The following is an 11830-nucleotide window of genomic DNA, read 5'->3' as shown; positions in this document are numbered from 1 at the left end:
TGTGTTCAGTTTTGGTCTTTGTATTTTGTGGAAACCAGCGTCCTGAATCCTTTGAGGACACCGGTTTGTCCTAGGTTCTCTAGGCCAATTGTTTGTTGGTTAAAAAAATGTTCCATGTTGCTTGTGTTAAAACTGAGCAGTTTGAATCATGAATGAATGAGAGCAGAAAAGTTTAAGGGAAGATGTAATAGAGATGTTCAAAATTCTGAGGGGTTTTGATAAGAGTAGATAGAAACTGTCTCCATTGGCAGGAGGGTCAGTAACCAGAGGACACAGATTTAAGGTAATTGGCAAAAAAACCAGCGGGGAGATGAGGAGAAATGTTTTTACTCTGAGTTGTTGTGATCTGGAATGCACTGCCTGAAAGGAAAGCAGCTTCAAAAGGAAATTGGATATATACATGAAAAGGAAAAATGTGCAGTGTTGTGGGGAAAGAGCAGAGGACTAGGAAAAATTGGATAGCTCTTTCAAAGAGCCAGCACCGACACAATGGGCCGAATGGCTTCCTTCTGTGTTCTATGATTCACGCAGCAGTTGTGGTTGTGAGGGTGAATGCGCAGCCTGCCCCCAGGCCCTGTGTCGGTGCTGCCATCTTGTCAACTCCAGGAGGTACATATTTGACTTTTCCAATCAATCATTCGTTCTCCATGGGAAGGCTGCTGGCTTCTTAGCAGCTTGTCTCCACAGTGACGCGTCTTGGCATGTGTTACAATATAAAACAGAAAAAACCCTTGATATGAACAAGAGTAGAAATTGATGGAAACCTGGGATTGAATTGCAGTGACATGTTTTTCAAACTGAGTCTCAGGCTCACGGAACACTATTCATTAGATTCCTTTTTAAGTTACATTTCCTGGTCTCTCAGTGGTTGAGGGATTGGGCTTCTCTGGTTATTCCTTCCCTGTAGAAAGTGGCATGAGTGAGATTGGGAAAACGTGGTGAATCATGGGCAGAAACCTACTTCTCAGTATTTTTGAACAAGAAATTAACATTCCTAGTCAGTATCCAGGAAAAGAAAGCAAAGTAATCGGAACTATTTCCAGTGGAGCTGTTCACTAAAGGTCCTACAGCTGATGCTGGATGAGAAGCTTTCTGTTTGAGTGTTGAGACACAAAATAGCCAGAATATATTAAATGTCAAAGTAGAAAAGTCACCCGGCCCAGATGGGATGCATCCTAGGTTTCTGAGGGAAGTAAGTGTGGAAATAGCGGAGGCTGTGTCCACAATCTTTCAATCCTCCTTGGCTATGGGATTGGTGACAGAGGACTGGAGGGTTGCAAATGTTAACACCCCTGTTCAGAAAATGGAGAGGGGGATAAACACAGCAATTATAGGCCTGTCAGTCTAACGTCGATGGTGAGGAAAATTTAAGAGACAATAATCTGGGACAAAATTAATTGCACTTGGAAAAATATGGGTTAATAAATGAAAGCCAGCATGGGTTTGTTAAAGGCAAATCATGTTTGACTAACTTGATTTCTAACTTGATGAAGTAACGGAGAGGGTGGATGAGGGTAGTGCGGTTGATGTGTATATGGACTTTCAAAAGGCGTTTAATAAAGGACCACATAATAGACTTGAAAGCAAAAGTGAAGCTCATGGGATCAAAGGGGCAGTGGCTGTGTGGATATGAAGTTGGCTAAGAGACAGAAAGCAGAGAGTAGTGGTGAATGGTTGTTTTTGAGACTGGAGGGAAGTATTGGGACCAATGTTTCCTTTAATCTGCGCGGCTGCACAACGATCTGCAGCTGGCTCAACGGCGTTCTAATGGCAAAAACTGCGCATGCTTCGTAATTTAAATTGGCTGCACATCCCCTTAAAGGGGCCGCGCACCCCCAAAAAATTAGCAGGAACATTGATTGGGACCACTGCTCTTTTTGACGTATATTAATGACTTGGACTTGGGTAATTTCAAAGTTTGCAGATGTCACAAAATTCAGAAATGCAGTGAGAAATATTGTAGCAGACTTCAGGAGGACATAGACAGATTGGTGAAATGTGCAGACACATGGCAGGTGAAATTTAATGCAGAGAAGTGTGAAGTGATGCATTTTGAAAGGAAGAATGAGGAGAGGCAATATTAACTAAATGGCACAATTTTAAGGGGGTACAGGAACAGAGCGACCTGGGGTTTATGTACACAAGTCTTTGAAAGTGAGAAGGCTGTTTTTTTAAACAAAATGCATACGGGATCCTTGGCTTTATAAATAGAAGCATAGAGTACGAAAGCAAGGAAGTTATGTTAAACCTTCATAAATCATTGCCTCAGCTGGAGTATTGTGTCGAATTCTTGGCACCACACTTTAGGAAGGATGTCAAAGCCTTGGAGAGGGTGCAGAGAGAATTTGCTAGAATGGTACTAGGGATCAGGAAGGTTAAAGGGAGATTTAATAGAGGTTCACAACTCTGAGGGGTTACGATACAGTAAATAGGGAGAAACTGTTTCCAGTGGAGGGGTCGGTAACCAGAGGACACAGATTTAAGGCATTGTCAAAAGAACCAGAGTGGAAATGAGAATTTCTTTTACGCACCGAGTTGTTATGATTGGGAATGCACTGCCTGAAAGGGTGGTGGAAGCAGATGCAATAGTGATTTTCGAAAGGGAATTGGACATATACTTGAAGGGGAAAAATGCAGGGCTATGGGGAATGGGCAAGGGAGTGGGACTAATTGCATAGCTTTTTGAAAGAGCTGGCACAGGCATGATGGGCCGAATGGCCTCCTGCTGTGTTCTATGATCTTCTAACTGGGCAGGAGATTTAATCATTTTCCAAAATTACTTAAATAAGGAAGCACTTTATATTCAAGTGCTCCTTAGTATACTTACTTTCCTTTTAAAATTGTAGTGGGAGATGGTTGTGTTATAACATCAAGACAGAACTAAATTATAATGCATCAAATTTCAGGCTTCATATTATCTTTAAAGCGCTTTTTGTGTATTATATTTATATACATATACAGTAATATGTTCAAGTATATTGTTTGGTACTGCAGTATTGTCCTTCCACTAGCAACTCATAGGTTATTGCATTGAGAAGCCTATTTTAAAGGAGAAAAAACTTAGCATGGAGACTGAGATGCAAAGTTTTTGAGAGCATTAAATGTTACTTCAAGAAGCACTTCCTATTTATAGGCCAAACAGATTGTGTGTTTACTGTGGCCACAATGGAGTGCTGTTAGAAGCAATAAGTCACAACCGACAAGACAGTTGCGTACAGCAGCACTGATTTATGTATAAGAAGCAGACCTGGTGTCTCTCAAGATTGGCTCACAGCCAGCAATTTGCTTTTTATCGAGAGTGCATGGATGTAAATCTGATTGCAGTGATTTAATTTTGTTGGTAGAGTTGATGGCATTGGTCTTGTTTAAAATATACAAAAAAAAACAGTGTGTTTCCACACTAATGATATGTTTTTGGTGTTATTTTGGTCACAAAAGGACGGATCCTGACATTCAAACTTACACGATTGCTGTGATAAATGCACTCTTCCTTAAAGCCCCTGACGACAGGAGACAGGTATTTATACAGATATCCTTCAATCTGATATCCACCAATTCATCAGTTGTCAAGCTCCATACAGTTATGATGCATGTCAAACACAGATAGGTGTGTGTGTGTGCGTGATGGTTTTCCTCACCTCAAAACTGGTCATTGTCTTTTTCATTATCAGCTGTTTGTTCTGCTTAAAAGGTATGACACGCACTGCTATAATTATCTGCGTTACGTTTTTAAAGTGAGGTCACACTATACATTTCTTGTTGGAATTTACTGGAGGATTTCTGAGTATTCTGGTTATTTGACATCCCTCGCACCTTCACCTCACTTTTTTGGCAACTGCTAAAATTGTTGTAAAATCCTGTGTGCCACTTTACTTTGATACCTGGGTTTGATTCGCGGTAAATGTTGGGAATTGACATTGATATATTTTTGTAAGGCAAAGGTATTCAGGGTCATGGAACCAAGGCGGGTAGATGGACTTCGGATACAGATCAGACATGATCTAATGAATGGTGGAACAGGCTCGAGGGGCTGAATGGCCTACTCCTGTTCCTATTTACAGGTAGACTATCCTTTATCCGAAAACCTCGGAACCAGCCGAGTTTCGGATAAAGGAGAATTTCGGATTTCGGAAGGTGGGTCGGCGGGGGTCCGCGGGGGCGTCGGCGGGGGGGTCGTGCGCACGACTTACGCTGACGCTCAGCGTAAGTCAGTCGGGGTCGGCGGGGGTCGGGGCTGGCGGGGTCCGCGGGGGGTTCGGCGGTTGGCGGGGTCGGCAGTTGTCGGGGCCGGCGGGGTCTGCGGGGGGGGGTCGGCGGTTGTCGGGGCTGGCGGGGTCGGCGGTTGTCGGGGCCGGCGGGGTCCGCGGCGGGGTCGGCGGTTGTCGGGGCCGGCGGGGTCCGCGGGGGGGTCGGCGGTTGTCGGGGCTGGCGGGGTCGGCGGTTGTCGGGGCCGGCGGGGTCCGCGGGGGGGTCGGCGGTTGTCGGGGCCGGCGGGGTCCGCGGGGGGGTCGGCGGTTGTCGGGGCTGGCGGGGTCGGCGGTTGTCGGGGCCGGCGGGGTCCGCGGGGGGGGTCGTGCGCACGACTTACCCTTTTTCCGAAACCGGAACCCTCTAAAAACCGAAGGTTTTTTCGTTCGTACGCACGACTTGCGCTGAACGAAAAAACCTTCGGTTTTTAGAGGGTTTCGGTTTTCGGAAGTCCGGATAAAGGGTAGTCTACCTGTACTTGTATCCCACTTGGTCTGAGCAGATGTGCTATGACCTAGGTGCTATTAACGCCACCTGGTTTAGTTTCACGTGTCTGCCCCACTGAAACAGGAGGTTATGAAGGGATGCTTGTGCCTTCTTTACACTGCTCCTAGAACATCTCATTTAGGGCTAGGCATTACCCTGGTTTTGAAGCTCTATAACAAATAAACACGCATAAATAATGACAGGAGTAAGTAGCAATGGACCAATTGTCCATGCTTTGGTTATTTCTGTCCCTTGTATTTGGTTATGTTACTGGACTAATAATCCACAGGCCTGGACTAATAATCCAGAGAACATGAGTTCAAATCCTACCAGGGCAGTTTCAGAATTTGATTTCAGTCAAAAAAATCTGGAAATAAAAAGCTGGTTATTAGTGAAAGTGATCATAAAGCTGTTGGATGTATTATGTCCGTGTGTAATTGAGACACGGACTGCAGGAGTTGGTTATAACAGGTCTTTACTGAGTGGAGACAAACTGGAACTACTATGCAAAAGTTACTACACAGGCTTATATACAGGGGTGGTCACTACTGGTACTGCAGTATACAGGGGCTGCAGAATATAGTTCCTTCTGCAAAGTACATACACTACAGGATGTCATTTTAAAAAAAACTGGTTCACTAATGTCTTTTAGGGAAGGAAACCTACCGTCCTTACCCTGGTCTGGCTTATGTGACTCCGGCCCCAAGCCAAAGTGGTTGACTCTTAACTGCCCTCTGAAGTGGCCTAACAAGCCACTCGGTTGTATCAAACCGCTCCCAGTGGTTCAAGAAGAAGGCCCACCACCACCTTCTCAGGGTAACTGGGGATGGGCACTAAATGCTGGCCTTCCCAGCAATGCCCACATCCTGAGAATGAATTTTTTTTAAATAGGAGGCTGTGGTTGCCAAGCAAAGTTGCTTCTGTCTGTTCATAAATATTTTCATCAATACTTGCACTGCCTCTTCACTGAAGCTGGGTTTGAGCTGCTACCGTTGAGCTATTTTTCACTGCTGTTACACACGGCACAGCTGGATTCATTGGCCTTTTCCAAGCTGCTTTGGAAGCGTGGCGCATTGTAATTGACTGTTGCTTTTTCATCGCTGCTCACAAATTTGTGTTTCTTCGTCATTTCTTGGAAATATTTTGTTAGTTGATCTGTTTAAAGTTTGGAGAAACGAGCTTTTTACCTTTGCTTTGTATGAACTGAGAAATGTCGAGGCTGGTGAGAATTTCCAAAGTTTAGCAACTGAAACGGCAGCCCCTGAAATAAGAAGTACACCATTGATACTTCTACTGTGCTGTTCCCCACTGGGCCACTGGCAAATTGACTCATGGGCTGCCTCTATCTCGGTTTGATGTTTAAAAATGCATCAGAATTAGAGCTAGAAGTGATCGTGTCAGTCATCCTGCTTTTAATGGACTAAAAACCTGCCTTACTGAGCTGGTTTTTATATGATCGAAATCTGCTTATTGAAAAATTGCCCCCAGCTCTTGCATGGGAGCAAGAAGAAAGAAAGAGGTTAAAAGTTTTTTTTTTTTTTAAAGTACAAGTAAGGTAGAGAAAAGATAGATCCGGTAGAAAAAAATGTTAAGACTTAAAAGTAGGACAGAAGGAAAATAGGTAACATGAGAAAATATTTGAAGTGAGGGACGAAAGAGCCGGCATAATTGAGGGGCTTTGATAAATAAGGAGAAACTGTTTCCACTGGCAGGAGGGTCGGTAATCAGAGAACACAGATTTAAGATAATTGGCAAAATAACCAGATGCCAGATGAGGAGAAACTTTTTTATGCAGCAAGTTATGATCAGAAATGCACTGCCTGAAAGGGTGGTGGAAGCAGATTCAATAGTAACTTTCAAAGAGGAATTGGATAAATACTTGAAGGGGGAAAATTTGCAGGGCTCTGAGGAATTAACGGGGGAGTGGGACTAATTGGAAAACTTTCAAAGAGCCGGTACAGGCATGGTAGGCCAAATGGCTGCCTCCTGTGCTGTATGATTCTATGAATTAAAATGTTTAGATGTTTTTAATTCCAGTTTTTAAGTGCGTATTGTGGTACTTTTAGCCCAATAAATTAGGGTAAAACAAGATATTCCTGATATTTCAGTAGCCTTTATTGCTAGAAATAGCGTTTTGTTTCGCCATCGAATTGCAGGAACTGAAAACTTACAAAACTGGTTGACCCAGGGAGATGACCATTTTCCTGGTCCTGTGCTAACCTGTAGAGGACTGAATGTTTGGGTGTAAGTGTCAGCTCAGTTGATGGAGAGAGTGAGAAGATTGATTTTTTTTTTTAAATCCAGTTTTTGCACAGTACAGGAAACTTTGTTATATCCGGCACCGACGGGACCGAGCTGTTGCCGATCTATCAAAACTGCCGGACATACCAGCGTTAATGTTGAAGCATACGGAGGTTTTCATCTCCGTATCTGACGACAAACACTGTTGCTTAGCAACAGCTTCTAAACAGTCGGCCCGTACCTTGGAAGCATCTCTGTAGCTTAGCAACAGCTTCAGAGAGACTTTCCAGAGCCTGACTGTTGGGGAAAAAAAAGCCATGAGAAGAAAAAAAAACCTAACAAAACGGCTCCTGATTTCTGCCGGTAGATCAAGGTTTCTGGCCATACAACCTGCGGATAAACCAAAGTCTCCTGTATTTTGAATCTGGTAATCAAAAGCTAATCAGAGGTAAACCGTGTTGTTCTCTAGTCCTGTCTTTGTGATGTTTATGCCATGAAAAATATTGGAATGAATAGAATTGGCTGAGAATGACAAAAGTGAGTTTCAGTGGGGGTTTTAAAGGTAACATTATATTGGTGCTGCTCAGATTAATCTGTTGTGATTGAAGTCGGTGCACATTTTAATAAAGAGCAAATGGAATTGATTTTTGTGACGAGCCCAGATGAGCTGCTGTGATACAGGGCTAAATGAACTTGATTGTACAGCTGGCTGCTGATCTTTTAATAAGACAAATCATGAAATGTGTTTCCAGACTTGGATTCATTAGCTACGCAGTTGACACGTAAAATATGATTCAAGTAAGATTTTTTTTAGTATGTGGGAGTTGTTCAGCTTGATATTAACCTGTTAACGTGCAAGTTGGTGCACAGTCTAGCTGTAGTATGTATTTAAAGACATCTCCTTACTTAATTTTCTTTTCGTTAATGAAAGAATAATGGCATAAAAAATGGTTGGGACCATGCTGTACAAGATTCACATAATACCAGCTGAGCCCTTTCAGCTTTTTCTGCTTTTGCTAACCAGATTTATGAGCCTTTGTATTTAAAAGCCTTACATATGGAACTTTATCTAGTGCCTTTAGGAAATCTAATTTGCTGTATAATCTTTTATCAACTAAGCTAATTGATACTTTTAAAAATTCCAGCAGATGCGACCTAATTTTTTCCAAACCCACACATGACTACTTTTTAACGTGACACCACACTTTATGAAGATTGATCGTATTGTGTCAAATGCCTAGGAACATTTTCCCACTTCCAAAAAAAAAAAAAAAAAAATTCTGCCTTTTAAGAGCTGGCCTTGCAGGCAGCCCAGGCTCATGAGAGAAAATTGCTCTTTGTCTTCTGGCTGTGAAACTCCTGTGCAAAATAAGTTGGGACAGCCTGAATCCGGTTCTAAACATCTCATGCCCCAAAGTGCAAAAACTGCACAAAATTCAGTATGAGTTGGCGTTCAATTGGTAATCCTTCTTGGCTCATAAAGACGGATTAGCGGAATGGGCAGGTAGGTGGCAGACTGCACTTTACCTGGACAAAGGGCAGTGTTAAACAGACAACCAATGTGCACTACTATAAGGCATGTACCAGTGTATGCACCATTATCAAACCAGTGCCTGCAGTATAACGGAGCACTTGGATAATATGATCTTTGAGCTTTGCCTATAGCAGACCAAGGTAATGAGCCCATTTTACGCTGTTTGCTGCACCTACATGGATGGTCTTCCCATCTGATTGCCAGTGCGAGTTAACACAGATGGTATAGGACTTGTTCTTGGGTCAGAGGAGGGGGAGTGAAGATCAATCACTCTTTGGTTTTTATTTGATTGACTTTCGTCCTATTCCTAGTCTAAACATACAAGATCATCTTGGGTAAGAATATGAGCATTTATATAAAAAATGCTTCAATCTGTTGAAGGTTTAATACATTTTTAGAGGGAGTAAGTATTCATGTGTTGCCTCATGAGCAGAGGCCTCGAAGTTGACACTGTTAATTTGAAGCAGTGGATATCAACACCGGCAATTCAAGGGATTCGTTTTACGGAACAATTGTGAGTGCAGGTCATTACAGCAACGCTTAACGATGCGTGGGTAAAGGCAACATTACTCTGCTCAGCGAGACATCTTGCACACGCAGCAGTGCTTCTAATGAATTTAACATAACTGAACAATGCCACCCCATTCTACGTTGAATAAGCTCGCTCAGCCTGCTAGCTAATAATGCAAATGCGTGCACCTTCTCTACCAGAAAATTCCCAGCCAATTTTCTTTTTAACTTGTTCTCGGGATGTGGTTGACATTGGCAAGGCCGACATATATTGCCCATCCCTAATCAATCAGGTAGTGTAAAATTGGAAATAACAACAGAAAATGCTGGAAAAACTCAGCAGGCCAGGCAACATCCGTGGAGAGAAAATAGAGTCAACGGTTTGGGTCAAACCCTTTGTCAAGACTGTAAAAGCACAGGAAATGAAATAGATTAAGAGGCCAGGCTGGGAGAGAACAAAAGAGAAGTGAAGAGACATTAAGAGGTATTCGAGACGAGATGCTGATAGGACTAGTGGAGACAAAAGACGGCTCTAGATTAGGTGTGAAATGCGCTGGCAGAATGGGAGACAGCTGCCATGTGGGAGAGAAAAAAAAGGGAGGGGGGGGGCGAAGGGCCAAAACAAAGGTGTGGATAAAAAATAAGTAAAAATGTAATGTGGGGCCGAGGTTATGATCTGAAATTGTTGAACTCGATATTGAGTCCGGAAGGCTGTAAAGTGCCTAATCAGAAGATGAGGTGCTGTTCCTCGAGCTTACGCCGAGCTTCCGTGGAACAATGCAAGAGGCCAAGAACAGTGAGGTCTGAGTGGGAATGGGGCGGTGAATTAAAATGACAGGCGACCGGAAGCTCGGGGTCATCCTTACGGACTGAACGGAATGTTCCGCAAAGCGGTCACCCAATCTGCGTTTGGTCTCCCAATGTAGAGGAGACCACATCGTGAGCAGCGAATACAGTATACTAGATTGCAAGAAGTACAAGTGTAAAATTGGAGGCCAGGCCAGGTAGGGGTGGCAGTTTCCCTTTCGCTGAAGGATATTTGTGAACCAATTAGGTTGTGAAACCAATCAGGGCAGTGTTCATGGTCAATATTTCTGGTGTCAGCCCGCAAATTACCAGATTTTATTGTCTTCTGTTTCACAACTTGCCATGGTGGGATCTGAACTCATTGGGTTGGTAGTGCTGCCAGAGATTGTCTTCAAACATTTTCATGTAATTTCAAAATGTTGCCCATTTTTAAACAACAACAACTTGCATTTATATAGTGCCTTTAACGCAGTAAAATATCCCAAGGTGCTTCACAGGAGCGTTGTCAGACAAAATGTGACACCGAGTCAAAGAAGGAGATATTAGGATAAGTGGCTAAAGGTTTGATCAGAGGTAGGTTTTAAGGAGAGTGTTAAAGGAGGAGAGAGACTCGGAGAGCGACTCGGCGAGGTTTAAGGAGAGAATTCCATAGCTTAGGGCCTAGACAGTTGAAGGCATGGCCGCCAATAGTGGGGCAAAGGAAATTAAGGATGTGCAGGAGGCCAGAATTGGAAGAGCGCAGAGATCTGAGGGTTTTAGGGCTGGAGGATGTTACAGAGATAGGGATGTGCGAGGCTATGGAGGGACATAAGGTCAGAAATGGGGATGTTCGCTGATGATTGCACAGTGTTCAGTGCCATTAGCAACTCTTCAGATAATGAAGCAGTCCATGCCCGCATGCAACAAGACCTGGACAATATTCAGGCTTGGGCTGATAAGTGGCAGGTAACATTCGTGCCACACAGGTGCCAGGCAATGACTACTTCCAACAAGCGAGAGTCTAACCACCGCCCCTTGACATTCAATGGCATTACTATCGCCGAAACCCCCACCATCAACATCTTGGGGGCCATCATTGACCAGAAACTTAACTGGACCAGCCACATAAATACTGTGGCAACAAGAGCAGGTCAGAGGCTAGGTATTCTGCGGAGAGTGTCTCACCTCCTGACTCCCCAAAGCCTTTCCACTATCTACAAGGCACAAGTAAGGAGTGTGATGGAATACTCTCTACTTGCCTGGATGAGTGCAGCTCCAACAACACTCATGAAGCTCGACATCATCCAGGACAAAGCAGCCCGCTTGATTGGCACTCCATCCACCATCTTAAACATTCAATCCCTCCACCACCGGTGCACCGTGGCTGCAGTGTGTACCATCTACTGGATGCACTGCAGCAACTCGCCAAGGCTTCTTCGGCAGCACCTCCAAAACACGCAACCCCTACCACCTAGAAGGACAAGGGCAGCAGGCGCATGGGAACACCATTACCTCCAAGTTCCCCTCCAAGTCGCACACCGCCCTGACTTGGAAGTATATCGCCGATCCTTCATCGTCGCTGGGTCAAAATCCTGAAGAGCCCGACCTGTAACCTGAGAGAGAGACTTGTATTTATACGGCACATTTCACGACCTAAGGACATTTCAAAGTGCTTTACAAAAAATGAAGTATTTTTGAAGTGCAGTCACTGTTGCAATGTCGTGTGGCTGAGGGAAAACAAAAATAAATTACTCTGCCATATTAAAATGAACTGTTTCTATGATTAACTACAACTATAACCAGCAATTACCTGGAGACAAAAGCAAAATACTACGGATGCTGGAAATCTGAAATAAAAACAGAAAATGCTGGAAATACTCAGCAGGTCACGCAGCATCTGTGGAGAGAGAAACAGAGTTAACGTTTCAGGTCGATGACCCTTCGTCAAAACTGGAAAAAGCTGGAGATTGAACAGGTTTTTAAGCAAGTGCAGGGGCAGGGAAAGGGGGGAGGAGAGGAAAGAAC

At 43.8% G+C, this 11830-nt stretch overlaps 1 protein-coding gene across 6 annotated transcripts in view; it reads left to right on the top strand.

The window, feature by feature from the left end:
* elmo1 (engulfment and cell motility 1 (ced-12 homolog, C. elegans)) overlaps positions 1-11830 on the top strand; it is a 351678-nt gene that overhangs the window by 136507 nt on the left and 203341 nt on the right. For all 6 annotated transcript variants that reach the window (XM_085988968.1, XM_085988965.1, XM_085988967.1 and 3 more), the window contains one exon: positions 3439-3517. In XM_085988968.1, the coding sequence (XP_085845094.1) occupies positions 3439-3517 (79 nt within the window). The remainder of the gene's footprint in view (positions 1-3438; positions 3518-11830) is intronic.

Source organism: Somniosus microcephalus, chromosome 5 (assembly GCF_052327205.1).
Source record: "Somniosus microcephalus isolate GS21.2 chromosome 5, FLI_Smic_1.0, whole genome shotgun sequence".
Taxonomy (NCBI): Eukaryota; Metazoa; Chordata; class Chondrichthyes; order Squaliformes; family Somniosidae; genus Somniosus; species Somniosus microcephalus.
Note: the sequence above shows the minus strand (reverse complement) of the source record. Positions and strands in the feature narration are given on the sequence as shown.